Genomic DNA, 18945 nt, shown 5'->3' with positions numbered 1-18945 from the left:
CACTGACGAACCCCCTTGCTTTTCAGGGTGTTCTGTAATTCCTTAAGGAGTGTTTTGTAATTCAATCTATGCAAACCTTTGTCTTTGGAAAAGAGTTTCCAGTGCCCTGTCTTGTAGACCTGATCTAAATCATCTCCCTCCCAGCCTGGCCTGTATTAGTGTTTAATAAATGATTGGAGATTGAATAAAAATACCAACACTCAAATTCTAACAGCTCCCACTTCTAGAAAGATGTTATGTCTTCATGTTGTTCCATTGGATCATCACAATAACCCTGTGAAGTAGGGACCAGAGATGTCTAGAGCTGCCAAAGGAGGCTTCATTTTGTGGAAGAGGAATGTGGATGACCTTGTCCAAGGTCAGTGGCCCAACCAGGTGGAATTCAAACCTCCAACTGCATTCAAGAAGCCTTGGTATGGCCTTGGGCCAGGCCCTGTGACTGAAGTAATACCAGGAGACCAGTCCTTCACCAAGTCCTGACACTGGTCCCCAATTTGAGCACCAGAGATGGAAGAACAGATGTGATGGTGGGTACGATCCACAGTGTATGGGCATGTTGACACCCCAAGACATTCCTCTGCTACCTCTGATGGTCATCAATAGTGGTTCCCTCTCCTCTGTGAGTCTTGGAGGGCAGCACCCCTCTACATACCAGTTTACTTTTTTTTTCTAGTACATTCTCAGTCCATGATGCTTTGTTATAAACAACCAAATGCAACCCCAAAAGTTTCATATGTAGTTGCAGAGTTTCCAACTTAGGTATTTCAAAACAGTTCCTCTTTACACCCTCAAAAAACAAATCTCTTCTTCAAACTCCCACAGATGCATCAATATATCAGCAAGCTGCTTTTTGCAAAACTTCTATACACAATGAGAAATTCTCACAGTATTACCTTGTTAAACTATACCTGTAGAAAGGTGTAGAGATTACAATACACCCTATTTAAAAGGAACATTTATTCTGGAGACCAGTTCCCATCTTGTGCCTTAGAGTAAAGTGGAGAGAGTACTAGGTCTGGAGCTAGGAAGACCTGAGTTCAAATCCAATCTCAGATACTCACTACCTTGTGACTCAGTTTCCCCAGCTGCAGAATGGAAATAATTACACACCTACTTAACAGGGTGGTTGTAAAAATCAAATGAGATGACTGTAAAGTGTGTAGCACAATGGCACACAGTAGGCCCATCATAGAATATTGACTTTTGACATTCTGTGGGTAGTAATGGAGTTCACGGGCCATCCTCAGTTGCTCTTACTCCCTGATGAGCCCAGTCTCATTTCTTTCTTTTTTAAAAAAATTTATTTTTATTTAAATCAATGGGGTCAAGTGACTTGCCCAGGGTCACACAGTTAGGCAATTATTAAGTGTCTGAGGCCAGATTTGAACTCAGGTCTTCCTGACTCTGGGACCTGTGCTTTATCTACTGCACCATCTTGCTGCCCTAGTCCATCCCCACTTCTAGACAAACAGCTTGCTGATGAATCTTTTATGCAGACATAATTATCCTTAGTAGGGCTGTCCAGAGGCCTTCATCTTAGTCATCCAGGTGGATGAGACTTAGGAGGTGTTACTAGGAGAAGCCTGGAGACCCAGTCCAGAAAGACTGGCCATTCACTAAACCCCTCCCCACCCCAACCCCTTCATCTCTGAGTCTCAGTGTAGGAAAAAAAAGACTCCTCTTCTATGGGAAAAGCCTCATCTCTATTACTTCACTCCCAACACTGAAAGTTCTCTTTCCTTCATCTTGTGTCACATTCTTTTGTCTTTGTCCTCCTTTATTCCTTCCCAGATCAGACACACATGGCAGCTTGATAGATTCTGCTTCTGGAGCCGCTATTAGTATTATTATATCATTATCATTGACGAAGTGCTGAGGCGTCCTGCCCAAATCTTGGGAAGCCTACTCCTTGTGGATTCAGGCCTCAGTTCTCCTCCAGTTTTGCTGATCCATGTCCCTGATAGTTGGAGATTCCAGGGGCATTCAGGGGTCCTCTACCTCATTCCCTTCCATCTGGTCTCTCCCTTCCCACTGGCTTCCTTCCTTCCTTCCTCCCTTCTTTCCTTCCTTCCTCCCTCCCTCCCTCCCTCCCTCCCTTCCTTCCTCCCTCCCTTCCTCCCTTCCTTCCTTCCTCCCTTCCTTCCTTCCTTCCAGGTGCAAACCTTACCACCCTAATAATGCATAAATTCAACCACTTTCACTCTCCCAAATATCCCAGCCCATCCAGTAAATCTAGTTCAGACAGCTGGAAAGTCTTGCCCAAAGCCTGTGCTTTTGCTCCAACTACCTGGGACTGAAGTCTTCTCAAACCCTGCAGCCCTGAACTCTTTACAAAGGCCTTGGATGCCTAACACCTAAGTAGACTGATTGGTCATTAGGTCACAGTAATAGTGACTGGGCAGGAACTCCTTTTTGCCCATCCGCTTCTGACTTAGATTTTGAAAAAAACAGGTAAAATTTTATTAATAAATATTAAAAAGGGGTGGCTAAGTGACACAATGGATAGAGCACCAGCCTTGAAGTCAGGAGGACTCAGACACTTAATAATTTCCTCGCTGTCTGGCCTTGGGCAAGTCACTTAACCCCATTGCCTTACAAAAAAAAAAACCTAAAAAAAAGAAATATTAAAAAGCCCTTTGTCTATATAGTATTTTATGCTTTTCAAAGTATCTTTACACACATTTCCATCTCATGGTACTATGGGGTGGGGGCAGGAATAGAAAAATGCTTTTATTCTCAAATAGAAGATAAGGAAACTGAGGCACAAAGAAGAAATGACTTGCCCAAGGTCATATAGTAGGTAACAAGTTGCCTCTTCCAACTCCTAGTCTGGATCCCACTTTTGTTGCTATAACCCAAAAGCTGTCCTTGATACAGAGGGGATCACCTCTTAATAGAGTAATCTCTCTCAAATGTAATGGATTCTCACTTCATATAGTATCGTGGTTGCTCTCTTTCTTCCCCCCGTCCATTCTTCAACATCTCTCAGCTGCCCTCCACTCTCCTCCCCTAAGCCAGCTTTTCCTAGCAACAACTCATATTCCAAACCTCTCTTTTTACCTGCCAGGTAGGCACCATCCAGACTCTCCTGTACCATACCCTATTATCTCAGATCACTGGTGGCAGATTGGCCGATCTGAATCTGAGGCAAAGATAAAAAAAAAACTTACAAAACAAATATACCTGTAATTTTACAATTTGGGGGAATGGAGTAGAATTTCTGCATTTGGTATGTTTTAACATGCATCTCTACTGATGAATTTCAACCAGATTGGTCTTTGAAAGTCTTTCCTGACTCTCCTCAGATCACATGGGAGTAAAGAAAGAGTCTTTCTAACTTCACCTAGGCTGTAAGATTGGTTAAGTGAGGCTGTACTGAAGTCACTCTGCACCTAAAGTCCTAAAACCACAGGAGAGTTGAAGGAGTTCTGGTCAGGTGTAGCGAGATTAACACACCACCCACAGCAGTGCTCAGGATGCATCTTCACTCCATCCATTTGCAGTGGCTAGCCATAGGAAGTCTATGGATAGATGTTACCCTGGCCATGGCCAATGAATGTAGATAGAGAAATGCCAGACCCCCACCACCTAAAAGGGTCTTGTCTCAAGCTCCCATTTATGAAACTGAAAAACAGAACAGTTGACATTATCTTCCTTCCTTTTCCCCCATCCCACCCTGTCACCATAATTCTATCAAGTCAGACTTATTAGTTATTTGTATATTCACAGATTATTTCCTAAAATGAGCATTTGGATATAGTGACTTTGTTTGTGGGGGTTGGAATATTTTAGAAATTTCTGTGGGAAGCAGGGAATTCTAGTCTTCAGGGGAAGAAATGTAGTAATTCCATCACACACCAATCTCCTAACACACCAAGAAGCATCCAGCCATTGTGTGAAAAGGGTCCTGGATTTACTACAAGAGGATGCCAAATGAAACCAGTTCTGAGCCTTTCCTATTTTGTTACTTTGGAAGTTACTCCCTCTCTGTCCCCTCTTTTCTCAGATGAGGCATTGGGACTAGAGGATAGAATCACTGAGGGTCCTTTTCATTAAAGAGTATGAGGGATGATCTGGGTACTGGTTTTCTTTTCCTCTAAGTATAGTTAAGGAGAGACTGGGTCACCATAGAACCAGGAAAGATTTATGGAAAATAATTCAGTTTTCAGACTAAACTATGAGGAAGAACATGGAATAACTCATCCTGGGTCTTTCCCCAGTGGATCTTCTTTTGATAATAGAACCATCTTTATTACAAGCAGTGAGGACACATTGTGCATGAGCCTTATGGTGCAGCCAAGCTACCATGACTTGGATGGCTGCTTTATTAATTTTGTTATCAGTTTTATTTATTTTTTTTCTTTGTAAAGAAAGATTTTTTACTTTTTTGATAAAAATTTTCTTTGATTTAGTATCTTATTTTTCCCCAGTCAACATGGAAAAACAATTTTAACACTCATTTTTTTAAACTTTGATATCCAGATTCCTTCCCTTCTACCTGTCCCACAACCCCTCACTGAAAAAACATTGCTATCAGTTTCTTGAAAACATTCTGCCAACAAAGCTGGCAGCAGCCAAAATGTCACTTATCCCAAACAGTTTGTGACTGTCGTGAAGACATCTGTGACCTGAGAACTGAGAGGAAGGCTGTGATCAATAGTGCAGCCCACTCCTCTCTTTCACTCCAGCTAGATGACTGTCTCTGGCACATATGGATTTAATTCTTGGTGAGAGTAAAGAATCAATTCCAGGACATGATGAAGAGAGGGAAGAGCAAAACATCTGCTTGGAGATAAACCAAACAGAACAGTGGCTGTGACAGCATAGAAATCCTTATCAGTTTTCACCCATTTCTTATGACCTTCCTTCCCCTCCCAAACTTCTCAACCAACCCCTAAAGGCAAGGAGCAGGGGTGATGGGCATGTGAAATTGAGGGGAGGCTGTATTCACAAGTGCGAGAAGGGGCTTCCTAGGGAGATCTGGATAAGATGATCTTGAGAACCAGTGGGCAATCCACCAAGATCTAGGAATTTTTTTTTAATATTTTCTGAATTTTCACTTTTTATTGACATCTTTTTTTTTAAATTCAGAGTTTTTAATTTTCTCCCTTCCCATCTCTCCCCATGTTATACATGTGGAATTAAACACAACATTTCCATAACAGCCATGTTTCATGGGGGAAAAGCACAAGAAAAATAATGTGGGGGAGCTAGCTGGTGTAGTAGATAAAGCACTGATCTTCGAACCAGGAGGACCTGAGTTCAAATCCAGTCTCAGACACCTAATACTTACTTAGCTGTGTGATCTTGGACAAGTCACTTAACCCCATTACCTTGCAAAAATCAAAAAAAGAAAAAAGAAGAAGACATGTATAATAAATTTTTATTTCCATTTTGTGGAGCTGTTTTTTGTTTGAACTGACATGATGAATAGTATAAGTACTAGGCTTGATGAAATCAGTGGACCTTGAAGGCTCACAGGGTCTGTACAACACAGAGGACACACATGAGAGCTCCCCCCTCCCCCCAACATTATATCCAGGGCCAACAAATTACATTAGGTCAAGCAGTAATTTCTACCCTTTGGCCATGATTCACAGGTCAGTTCTGGTAGGTAAAGAATCACAGACTAGATGGAAGCCAGAGTAGATATTGGAAACATGCTCACACCTTAATCCTAATTTCTCAGACTGAAAATAACTAATCTATAAACTTGTTTATCAAAATATGTATGTTCAATGCTAACTTGACTGAGGGGAGGGGGTGGGAAGGGAGGGGGAAAGGAAATTTTGTAACGAAAATCTATATATGTGCACATGGATAAAAAAAAAAGAAATATGCTCACATAGACTGGAACTCTTTCTGCTAAAGAAATGGGGGGAGGGGGAACTTGACCCTAGGGACTGCTGCTGCTGCCCTTCCTTCTGCCTTTTCATGCCTTCACTCAAAGGGACATCCATCCACTGTGAACATGTCTTCTCCTTATCATTTATTTACAAATTGTCCCCTCCCATCAAAACATGAACTTCTTGCCTTTCTTTTAACACAATATCTACCATCCAGTAAGAGATTAATAAATGTTTGTTCACTTGGAAGAGTCAAAGAAATGCCCAGAGCTTTCCAGTTAGCCTTTCCATTAGAATGAGGAGGGAGGGGTTTTCTGTTGGAATACTGATCTTAAAGCCACAAGACCCACGAGCAGAGGGAGGCAGACAAGCCTTCAACCCTGGGTACCCTGCTCCCCATTGTAACCCATGGAGGTCTCATGGGACCTTCCCTGAGCCCTCCCAAGGCTACAGACATTTATAGAGATATAGGTGTTGGAGGACCCTGTTCACTGCGAAAGATTCCATATCTCAGATCATTCACAAAGTGCTCAGAGCTGTCTCCTATCCCTTCATACAGGACATCCTTCCCCACCTTCTCCAAAGAACGTTCAACAATCTCCCTGGCGGGCAGGACCTTGTATTTGTTGTCCAGTTTGTTATTCACCTGGTACTTGTCAATCCCGACCACCACCCGGAGTAATTCCTTCTTCACTAGGACTGGAACAGTTGGGGTTGAGACATCAGTCTCATCATATTTACCTTTTGGTAAGAAAGAAGAAAAAAGACAAACCCCCAAAGATATTATTTTAAAGCAGTTCCAAGTTAGACCCAGAGGACCCCTCCAGATCCATGACTCTGATAGTGTCTTAAAGGGGTCAGTTGAGGGATGATCTAGTTCACCCCCAAAATCAGACATGAGATCCACCCAAGTGTCTTCATCAATCCTACATGAATCTGGTATCTGTAAACAGACTCTCTTTAACAATCTTCCAATCAGCTAACTTCTAGGGTCTGACCCTTGTCCAAGATATACAACCTCACAATATCAGGGTGCTCCTTACTTGGAGATGACAGGTAGACAACATAACCTTCACCCACATAAATGGCCCAGTGATGGTCGGGTGTTCTGAAAATCTCAATCAGGTCTCCAGGCTTGGGGTCTGACTGTAAAACCACAAACCAAGGACAGGTTAGAAGCTGTATTTGCAAATGGAGAAAGATGAGAGAGAGAATGTGCCAAGGGGCACAAGGAAATGGTGATGTTAAACCTATGGAGAATACAGAAAATGAATAGGGCATATTGAGACCAAAGACGACAGAATAGAGGCCAGGAATTTGCAGCTGAACTCTCTGAACATTCCCCTCCAAACCAATTTTTTTAAATATCTCAAATCAAATTTTGGAGTAGCAGAGTCAACCAAAGGTCTGAGGGTGCCATTTTTCCAGCCTAAGACAACTTGGGAGGTCCTTGGAGGCATCTATGACAGCAGCAGCAACAGCAGCTTCAAGAGCTCTCAGGAAGAGACAGCAAGGGGGCAAGGGGGTGTCAGACAAATGATGAGAAAAAGAATATAGGGGACTCATTGTTGGCACTGGCTAAAACTCATTCTGATTGGCAGCTCTGTTGCCCACAAGCAGTTCTGTGCTACAATTCCAAGGCAAAGAAGAGTGCTTGTGATTGGTCACAGGGCCAAACTTTAACAGAAAGTTCTAAGTCAAGAAATAGGCTGGAAACATGAGCAAATAAAAAAAAAAAACTTGATCATGAAAAGCTTCTATGATAGCAGGGAAAATCAAGACAGGAACTTAATATGAAAACAGATACAAGCAAAGCCTCAAAGAGGACTACTAATTGGACCTAAGACCAGTAAGAATTCTGGGAAGGGTTTGGAAAAAAAAAGATGAGGCAGAAAGAAAAGTTGGGGGAAAAATAAGTGATGTAAGACAATTGTGAAAAGAGAATTTGTCATGTTTGCTGAGAGTTTGTTTTGATTTTTAAAAAAGGGCACCAAAACTAACTGAAGAAAAGAACTCCTTTAAAAAGATATCAGTTCTATATGTGAAATTAGTCAAAGGATTTCCATATTGACATTGTTTGGGGGGAAAGAAACAAGAAAAATGAAGTAAACAATTTTAGTTTAGTTTTCTGCAGCTATTCTTTAAAGTGTCGTGATGAATAGTATAATAGGTCTGATGAAAATCAATGGCCTTTGCAGAGCCTATACTGCAAAAGGAGAAACACACAGAAGTTCTCATCCTACAGTATTCTATTCATGGTAATATCTTCAACAAATACCATTAGGGAAATTGTTAATTGCCACCATGATTCACAATGTTTCACAAGTCATGATGGGTGAAGAGTCTCAGACTAGACAGAAGCCAGAACAGACATTGGAAACATGCTCCCATAAAGACTAGAACCATCTCTCCTAAAGAAATGGAAGGAACTTGACCCCAGGAACTGTTGGCACCCCACCTTCTACCAGAATCCTTTCCCAGCTCCAGCTACTGGTGCTTTCCCCATTCAAAGGACCATTCATCCATTGTGAACATATCTTGTCCATTCCATTTATTTACATGTCTCCTCCATTAAGATGTGAGCTTTTTTTTAGCTTTCTTTAACTCAATGGCTGAGATACAGCAAGAGCTTAATAACTGTTTGGTGACTGATTTCACTTGTGTCAGTCAAAGAAATGTCCAGAGCTTTCTTTTTTCTTTTTTGTTTTTTAGGTTTTTGCAAGGCAAATGGGGTTAAATGGCTTGCCCAAGGCCACACAGCTAGATAATTATTAAGTGTCTGAGACCAGATTTGAACCCAGGTACTCCTGACTCCAGGGTTGCTTATCCACTGCGCCACCTAGCTGCTCCTTGTCCAGAGCTTTATAGTCAGCCTTTCCATTATGGAGGTGTTCAACAAGGAGAAGGAAAACTGAGCTTGAAGCAAGTAGGTCCATGGGGAGGGAGAGGCAGACAAATCATTGTTCCTGGGCACCATTCTCCCCATCAAAACCACATGGGCCCCATGGGACCTTTCCCATGCCCCCATGCCCCCATAGCCATGGCCTGCATACAGTTATGGAGGGAAGGTGGGTTGGACGTACCTGTTCACTGCGAATGATTCCATATCTCAGATCATTCACAAAGTACTCAGAGCCCTTGCTGGTCACTTCATAGAGGACTGCCTTCCCCTCCTTCTCCAAAGCTCGCTCAACAATCTCGCTGGGTGGCAGCACCTTGTACTTGTCATCATGTTTGTTATTCACCCAATACTTGTCACTCCTGACCACTTCATGAAGCAGTTCCTTCTTCACTATGGCCCTGATATTGGAGGTAACAGCCCCAGCATATTCACCTTTTGAACAGAAAGAACAAAGAAACCCCCAAGGAGGTCATTTTTAAGCAGTGGAAAGTTAGACCCAGTGGTCCCCTCCAGTCCCATGGCTCTTATGGTGTCTTAAAGGGGCCAGTTTGGGATGATCTAGCTATCCCCTAAAATCAGATTTGAGATCCACCCAAGCAGCTTCATCAACCATTCATGAATCTGGCATCTGTGAACAGAGATTCTCCTTAAAAGTCATCAAATCAGCTAACTTCTGGGGTCTGGTCCTTGTGCAACATATACAACCTCACAAAACTGGGGTGCTCCTTACTTGGAGGTATCAGATGGACGACATAACCTTCACCCACATAAATAGCCCAGTGATGGTCACATGTTCTGAAAATCTCAATGAGGTCTCCGGGCTTGGGATCTGGCTATAAAACCACAAAACCAAGGTTAGAAGCTGTATTTGGAAATGGAGAAAGATGACAGAGCATATTCCAAGAAGTTTGAAACAGGCTGTAAAAGAATACTCTGAAGAAACTAGGGATGATGACCCCATAGAGAAGACTTAAAAGGGATATAATTTATTAGCAGCCTAGTTGCCTGAGTATAGGCCAGGATACAGCTGAGCTCTCCCGATATTCTCCACCAAACAACTTTAAAATAATGCCTCAAATCAAGTTTTGTAGTAATAGAGTCAACAAAGGATTAGTGATGCCATTTTCCTAGCCTACGATATCAGAGGTCTGAAGGGGAGGCCTGTGACAGTGGGGTGGACAGGTGCACAGCAGTAGGTCTTAGAGGTTGCAGCAGCTTTTAGGAGTTCTCAGGAAGAGACAGTATGAGGGAATCAGACAATTGTTCAGAAAGAGATTTTGGAGGAACCTTTCCTGGCACTGGGTGAAACCAAATCTAACTTGTAACTCTGTTGCTCATAGCAGTTCTGGGATGCAATGTCAAGACAGAGAAGAGGACTTCAAATTGGATGCAAGGATTCAACATTTCTGGAGAGAAATTTGGAATTACGCCCAAAGGGCAACAAAAATGTGCATACTCTTTGATCCAACAATACCATTCCTGGGTCTATACCCTGAAGAGATGATGAAAAATTGGGTAAAAACATCCCTTGTACAAAAATATTCATAGCAGCCCTGTTTGTGGTGGCAAAGAATTGGAAATTAAGTAAATATCCTTCAGTTGGGGAATGGCTTAGAAAACTGTGGTATAGGTATGTCATGGAACACTATTGTTCTATTAGAAACCAGGAGGGATGGGAATACAGGAAAGCCTGAAAGGACTTGCATGAACTGATGAGCAGAACCAGAAAAACACTGTACACCCTAACAACAACATGGGGGTGATGATCAACCTTAATGGACTCGCTCATTCCATCAGTGCAACAATCAGGGACAAATTTGGGGCTGTCTGCAATGGAAAATACCATCTATATCCAGAGAAAGAACGGTGCATTTTGAACAAACACCAAAGACTATTACCTGCAATTTAGGGAAAAAAAAAACCTGTTATCTTATTATGTAATTTTGCTTTATTTTTCTTCCTTTCTTATACTTTGTTTTCTTCCTTAAGGATATGGTTTCTCTCTCATCACATTCAACTTAGATCAATGTATACCATGGAAACAATGTAAAGACTAACAGACTGCCATCTGTGGGGGCTGGGGGGGGGGAACAAGAATAGGAGAAAAATTGTAAAACTCAAAATAAATAAAATCTTTCTTTAAAAAAAAAAGAAAGAAATTGGATGCAAGGGAGCAGAGGTACTGGTCCTGAGTCCAGGGACAAGAGTAGCACTGGTAATTCGAGCCACATAAGGACCAGGGGTCCTTCCTGAATAAAGACCAAAGCAAACCAGGAGGGCAGTGACTGTAACTCTCTCAGAATCACACCACCTTGAGGGGTGGCTAGGTGACGCAGTGGATAGAGCACTGGCCCTGGAGTCAGGAATACCTGAGTTCAAATCCAGCCTCGGACACTTAATAATTACTTAGCTGTGTGGCCTTGGGCAAGCCACTTAACCCCATTGCCTTGCAAAAAAAGCAAAAAAAAAAAAACTAAAAGAATCACACCACTTGGAAGCACCAAAGCCTTGAAGACCCCCACCCCCAGAATGAGCTCTGAAAACAGCTGCAAAAACCCCAAAATCTTGGGACAGTATGCTCTCCACTCTCAAAGCAGGAAAGAGTTAAAATCATGCTATAGCCTGAGAAGTGAGGAAACAAAAGAAGGAAAAAAAGGATGACTATGGAAAGTTTTTATGGTCATAAGGAAGATCAAAACACATACTTAGAAGACAATAATAAAATCAAAGCTCCTACATCCAAAGCTGCCAAGAAAAATATAAATTGGTCTCAGGTCATGGAAGAGCTCAAAAAGAATTTTTGAAAGTCAAGTATGGGAGGTAGAGAAAAAATTGTAAAGAGAAATGAGAGTGATGTGGGAAAATTATGAAAACTGAGTCAGCAGCTTGGTGAAGGGATCACCAAAATATATTAAAGAAAATAACATCTTAAAAAAGAAGACTGGGCCAAATGGAAAAACAAAATCTGAAAAGCCAATGAGTAGAAGAATGCCTTAAAAAGCAGAATTGGTCAAATGGAAGAGGAAATTTTAAAAGTTACTGAAGAAAATAATTCCTTAAAATATAAAAAGCAGCAATGGGAAGCTAATGACTGTGAGAAATCAAGAAACAAGCAAAAAAAATAAAATAAAAAGAATGAAAAACTAGAAGAAAATGTGAAATATCTCAGTGAAAAACAACAAACCTGGAAAACAGATTCAGGAGACATAATTTAAAAATTATTGGAGTACCTGAAAGCCAGGACTTAAAAAGGAACCTAGACATTATTTTTCTGGAAATTATCAAGGAAAACTGCCCTGCTAGAGAATAAGCAGAGGATAAAATAGAAATCGAAAGAATCCACTGATCCCTTCCTGAAAGAAATCCCAAAATGAAAACTTCCAGGAATATTATAGCCAATTTTCAGAGCTACTAGGTCAAGGAGAAAATATTGCAAACAGCCAGAAGGAAACAATTCAATTACTGTGGAACCACAGTCAGAATAACACAAGATTTAGCAGCTTCTACATTAAGATATCACAGAGTTTGGAATGTGATATTCCAGAAGGCAAAAGAGTTTGTATTACAACCAAGAATCAACTACCCAGCAAAACTGAACATACTCTTTCAGGGGACAAGATAAACATTCAATGAAATATGGAGTTTTTAAGTTCTCAAACTGACCAGAGTTGAATAGAAAATTTGAGCTTCAAAGATTTCAAGACTCAAGTGAAACATAAAAAGGTAAACAAGAAAGGCAAACCATAAGGAACATATGATGTTGAATTTCTTATATTCCTGCATGGGAAGATGATACAGATAACTCTCATTTATTAGGGCAGTTAGAAGGAGGATATATATATATATATATATATATATATATATATATATATATATATCCTTGTCTATATATATATATATGTGTATATATACATATATATATCCTTGTCTATATATATATATATATATATATATATATATATATATATATATATATATATATATACACAAGGCACGGGGGGATTGGAATTGAAGGGATAATATATTTTAAAATATGGAATTAATTGGTAAGAGAGGAATGAACTGAGAAAAGAAAAGGGGAAAGTAGAATGGGCTAAGTTATTTCATATTAAAAGGACAAGAAAAAACTTTTGCAGTGGTACGGGGATGGGGGTGGGAATAAGCGTAATCTTCATTGGAACTGGTTGAGAGAGGGAATAACATATTTGGTGTAGAATGGGAATAGAACTCTATATTATCCTTGAGGAAAGTAGGAAGTAAAGGGATGGAAGAAAGGAGGGGAAGGTGATAGAAAGGAGGGAATATTTTGAGAGGGGCTAGTCAGATGCACAACACTTTTGAGGAGGAACAAGAGAGAGAGAGAGAGAGAGAGAGTAGAATAAATGGGGGTAAGGGAAGACATGATCAAAGGAAGGGTAGATTAAGAGAGGCAGTGGTTAGAAACTTAACAGATTTTTGAGAGCTGGATAAAAGAGAGAGAGAGAGAGAGAGAGGATAAACAAGAAAATAAAATTGATGAAAACAGTTGTGATTATGAATGAAATGAACTAACCCATAAAATGGAACCAGAAGACACATACAGAGTTAAAATGAAGGGCTGGAGCAGATTTTATTATGCTTCAACTAAAGTAAAAAAGGCAGAAGTAGAAATCATGACCTCATAAGGGAGCAAAAGCAAAACCAGATCTAATTAAAAGAAGTAATCAGAGAAACTATGTTTTGATAAAAGATTGTGTAGATAATGAAGTAATATCAAAAATTTTCACAGCCAGTTTCTCTGATGAAAGTCTCATTTCCTAAACATATGGGGGACTGAGTCAAAGTTGTTTAAAAAAAGTCATTCCCCAACTGATAAATGATTAATAGATATGTATAGGCATTTTTAAGAAGAATCAAAGCTATCTATACTCATATGAAAAACTGTTCTAAATTACAATTGATTCAATAAATGCATATTGGGGCTGCTAGGTGACATAGTGGATAAAGCACCAGCCCTGGAGTCAGGAGTACCTGGGTTCAAATCCGGTCTCAGACACTTGATAATTACCTAGCTGTGTGGCCTTGGGCAAGCCACTTAACCCCATTTGCCTTGAAAAAACCTAAAAATGCATATTAAACTCTGAGGTACCACCTCACACTTATCAGAAATGACAAATGTTGGAGGAGGGAAATAGGTATTTGTATACAAATAGGTTCTGTTGGAAGAGTAGGGAAATGACCCAACCATTCTGAAAAACAATCTGTAACTATGCCCAAAGGCTATAAAATTGTGCATACTCTTTGATACATTTTCACCCCTAGATCCCTACCTCAAAGAAATCAAAGAACAAGGAAAAAGACCCACAAGTACAAAAATATAACAGCTCTTTTCGTGATAGCAAAGAATTGGAAATTGAGGGGATGCTCTACAATTGAGGAATAACTGAACAAGTTGTGGTATACAATTGTTATGGAGTATTGTGACAGAAGAAATGATGAGGCAGGTTGTTTCAGAAAAGAAATTGGCAAGAACTCTGAACAAGATGAAGTGAGAAGAACAAGGAAATCATTGTGTTAGTAACAGCAATGTTGTAATGATGATCAAATGACTTAGTTACTTTGATCAATAGATTGATCAAGACAATTCCAAACAACTCTTGATGAAAAAGTGCTGTCCATCTCCACAGAGAGGATTGATGAATTCTGAGTGCAAATCAAAGTATAATTTTTTCCCTTTATTTTTTTACTTTTTTGCAATATGGTTGATATGGACATATTTTGTATAACTTCACATGTGTAATTATTTTTGTTTTTCAAGGCAATGGGGTTAAGTGACTTGCCCAAGGTCATATTGTAGGTAATTATTAAGTGTCTGGGCTGGATTTGAACTCAGGTCCTACCGACTCCAGGGCTGTGCTCTATCCACTGTGCTACCTAGTTGCCCTCACGTGTATAATTGATAGCATTATTTTTGCCTAGGGGAGCAATGGGAAGAAGAGGACCTGAAACCTATCATTTAAAAAGAAATTAATGTTTAAAATAAATGAGGCAATAGGCTTAAGTGACTTTCCCGAGGTCATACAGCTAGTAAGTATCAAGTGTCTGGGACTGGATTTGAACTCATCTCCTCCTGATTCCAGGAACCATGATCTATCTACTGCACTACCTAGCTGCCCCCAATAATAAAGATTTTTAAAATTAAAATGAAAATAGGAAAGTTTAGAGGGAATTGGGAAGCAGGATAAAAATTTATACAATGAAAACTACAGAAGAAACAACTTTAAATGAATTCTATTCAATACATTTCAAAAGTATTGGTCAAAGGCATTTAAGATAGAACAGGGTTCTCACCATCTGACAGGTGTTGCAGTTAAAATACAGAGAAGAAGAAAAGGAGGAGGAGACATAAAATAGCAGTCTTTAAATATTTTGAAGGCTACCATGGGTAAATGGAAAAATGGCTAGACTTTGAAACTAGTAGATCTGGATTCAAATTCTGTCTCAACTGCTTCCTACCTTTGTGTGACCCTGAATTCAATTCCCTGAACCACAGCAAAATGGAGGGCTGAAGAGGGGTGAAACTATTAAAAATTTTATAAAAGAATTTACATATTAAGGGGGATGTGGGAAGGTTGACTGAAAGTCAAGGTCTTGGGGATCCAGCCATGACAATTTGGCCAATTTGCAATCTTGTCTGTTTTTTCCTAGCTGTGTGATTCTGGCAAAATTTGAGGTTAGCCTGTCTGTAATGGGGAGGGACTGAGCTCAACAGCTTTGAGGTCCTTTCTAGCTCTTGATCTTTCTTGTGGGGCAGCTGTGTAATGACCTGAAGATAGTGGCATCCTGGCCCCTTAAGTGTTTTCTCCTGCCTGAGCATCCCCATTTCTTCAGTATCTTCATTTACCCAGCATTTCTTCAATATTCTTCCATATTCTTCTTTGTCCTCTCCCTATTCCAGGGGCATATCATTGTCCTTCTAAAGGTACAAAACTGAACAAAAGGAATTTCCCATTCTTCTATCAGGGCATGTGTCCAACTTGGCTCAATTCAAATCACCTCCCTCCCAAAGGAGGGACCCATTGAGGCAGGGACATTTCTATGCCCCCCTCAGCCTGAAACTGCTACAGAAGCCAAGCCTTCATCCTTTCTCCCAAACAAATTTGGATCCCAGGTCTTTAAGGGGGAAATGCTGGAAACTTAGCTGATGCGCCAGCCCCAATATCCTAACTTTCTTACAGGTTCTCACCAGAAGAGCAGAGCACACCATGATCTAAGCACACCACCTGGCCACACCATCCTCTTTAGACTAATCTAGAAGCCAATCACCAAAAAAGCAGCACCAAGAGGCTATGGAGCAGGATGCTGGCCCATAACTCAGAAAAAGGACTTTGTCTAGGTGGCGCCTACACACTACCTTGTTGTCCTTTGGGTGAACTTATGATAAAGTCAAGGGAATTAAAATATTATTATCATTCATTCATACCCCTCTTGTTGGTCTTTTTTGTGTGCATTATGGGTAGCCGCATGCACAGTTCCACTTTGCCTCTGTGACTGGGTGAACTTGGCTAGGACGAGGTCCTCAGAGTTTGTCAGCACCTTTTGCCTGATTTAAGCCCCTAGTTTCATCCAATTCAATATCCTGCCTCCCCTAGGGAGCAGAATCTGCTGGGAGCATGATCCACAAAAGAAAATCAAATGCCTCTTGTTTGATTTGCATACAATCTGAACCTGAATTCTTTAGAGATGGCACCATGAAATGCTACAGAACCTCATCCATACTAAAGCAGGGAGACAGAGGCAGGAACAATGTTTCCCTCATTATGCCTGGCTTTTGTGCTGTCCTCCTCCTTCCCTATTTTGTCTCTAGAGATATCTGGGGTATCACTTTTCCCCTACTGCCCTGGTAATGCAAGCACAGGCCTGCAAGGCCCTCAACAATGAGCATGGAGTAAGAAACTTCAGGTTAGGACCTGCACTATCAAGCAAAACTTGGAAGAGGAGACGAGGTTTGTCTTTAACCTTCCACTCTATTTTGAGACCTGATGAAGTGCTTGTCCAATCCCTGACAAGCAGAAAATGACTCAAGCCCTCAACTGACATCTTTCTTTGCCTCCCTCAATCCAAAAGCCTGTCCTCGACTATCAATAACTCATATAGGATATAAACTAACCTACAACAGAAAGAGACTAATTCTTAGTGAGATATTATAACTAACAGTAGCCAAAATTTTCATCCCTTCCCACAAATTTCCTTATCAGGGGCAAACAATCTTAAGTCAAAAGACAGGATGATGTATCCTGAAATCTTTAGGCAGGGAGTCAAGTCCACTCCACTTTTTTGATGAGGTCCTCTGCAGCACCCCAGCCACTCCCCTTCTCTGGCTGCAGAGAAAACTTAACTGCAGAAGACTCTTGCAGAATGCTCCCCAGCCCCAGTCATCACTGTCCTACATTTTGCCTCTGAAGGAACTGACCATTTTGCAACTCCTCAATGACTGGATCTAGTATCTTTTCTGTCATACTCTTGAGAGCTCTGTAGGATCGTGCCTTCACAAATCAGAAGAATTGGAAAAAGAGATGCGAAAACACATCTCTCTTCCTCTCTTCCTCCTTCCTTCCATCTTTCCATCCATCTATGTGTCCCTCCCTTCCTTCTTTACAGCAGCAAAGACCAATGGCCTTAATAGAAATTCGGTAAGATGCCCTCCTCCTCTGACCTCCTGTGCTCCAAGACCCACCACCTCTGATTCCTTTTACTCCAAGAAGCCACAATTCTGACAGTCTCCTGGACTAAGATCCCCTCCATCTATGATATCCCATACTCCAAGAAACCCCAGCTCAGACATCCCATGCTCTAAGACACCCCTAATTCTAGCACTGTTTGAAGTTTCAACCACATCTGCCAATTCTCATATCCTGTCTTGTATTCCCTAAAATGAAAGTTTTTTTCTATGTTTAAGTTACAAACTCTCTTTTAGTCCTCAGGAAAAGCAAAACTGAAACCTGAAAGGATCTGGACTTCTGGTTGAGTTTCAAAATAGTATCTGGGACATTTGTTCTGAGGTTCCTCTGTCTCTCTAATCAGTTGTGCTCTGAATCCCAGAAATCTCAGGAAGCTGAACACCTATTCTATGTTCTTCTGAAAGGAAAGTTCTATCTCTCTGCTAACACTGCTTTTAGCCAGTTTCTAAACCCTCATTGTCATCCAAATCACCCCACAAATGAATTCCTGATACTTCTTCTGAATAATGGGCCAATTCTTTGTCTTGTCGGGAAGCCACCTGTGAGTGTCTGCTGAAGTCTCACTCCCAAACGGGGCCAGAGGACCCTGGAGAGAGTCTTGTCCTCAAACCCTGAGCCCCTCTCCCCTCAAGTCCCCAATCTAAAACTGCTAAGCACAAATCCTTACTGTACTTTCTTTACAAATATCTTAAAAGTACCTACTTGCATCTCTGCCCTCTGCAGGTCAGAATCCTCAGGGTCTAGATGGCACTGCCTTGGCAATTCTTCCTAAGACAGAAATGACCAGAAATTCTAGTTTGGTAGGAACTAAGAACAGGAAGCAGTGGTGGTAAATGGGCACTGTGCAGCCACTGAGGATAGGGGAGCTGACAGCTGGACTCTGCTGCTCTCTACTGGAGAGCCTCAAGGCTCCCTCTTCTTCTTTCTCTTTCCTGGTCCCAATTGGCAGGAGGCAGAGTGATCCTTAATCCTTGATTGAACCTGGATGAAGCCCTGAAAAGAGAGGAGCTTGGATGGCAGGTAGCTGCCTGGCCCAAAAGGAACCTGCTGACATCCCCATTCTATTCTCTGGAAAGCCTTGACAAGGTTGGTTCCCAGGCTAGGATTGGACATAAGGGGGGAGAGAGTTGGACACCATTGGGTGGGACAGAGAGAAGCCCTAGGTGCCCTCTCCCATAACCATCTCCTGAAGTAACCAGGGACGACACACACACACACACACACACACACACACACACACACAAAAACACAGACATCACACACACATCACACATACAGATGCACAATCACACACACGTACACACCACAGACACACACACACACACACACACACACACAGACACATCACAGTACACCCTATTCTCATCTTCTCACCTGTGCTTCCTCAGCCCCAACTAATGATCTGGAACTAGCTAGAATAACCCTAGCAGGCAGGAAATCCTCTAGGGGGGAGGAGGCCCCAGCCCACAGCTGTGAT

The 18945-nt window shown here is 41.3% G+C and overlaps 1 protein-coding gene across 1 annotated transcript; it reads right to left on the bottom strand.

Moving 5' to 3' along the window:
• Positions 1–2150: 2150 nt before the first annotated feature.
• LOC141518859 (phospholipase A and acyltransferase 1-like) lies at positions 2151–18903 on the bottom strand. The gene is made up of 6 exons (XM_074231225.1): positions 18843–18903; positions 18171–18236; positions 9479–9581; positions 8930–9180; positions 6890–6992; positions 2151–6587 (listed from the first exon to the last, which is right to left on the bottom strand). The coding sequence occupies exons 2-6, from the start codon at positions 18174–18176 to the stop codon at positions 6304–6306; spliced, it is 747 nt and encodes a 248-aa protein (XP_074087326.1). The 5' UTR covers positions 18177–18236; positions 18843–18903; the 3' UTR covers positions 2151–6303.
• Between the last annotated feature and the right edge of the window lie 42 nt (positions 18904–18945).

This window comes from Macrotis lagotis, chromosome 3 (genome assembly GCF_037893015.1).
Source record: "Macrotis lagotis isolate mMagLag1 chromosome 3, bilby.v1.9.chrom.fasta, whole genome shotgun sequence".
NCBI lineage: Eukaryota > Metazoa > Chordata > Mammalia > Peramelemorphia > Peramelidae > Macrotis > Macrotis lagotis.
The sequence above is the reverse complement of the archived record's forward strand: the minus strand, read 5'-3'. Positions and strand labels throughout refer to the sequence as shown.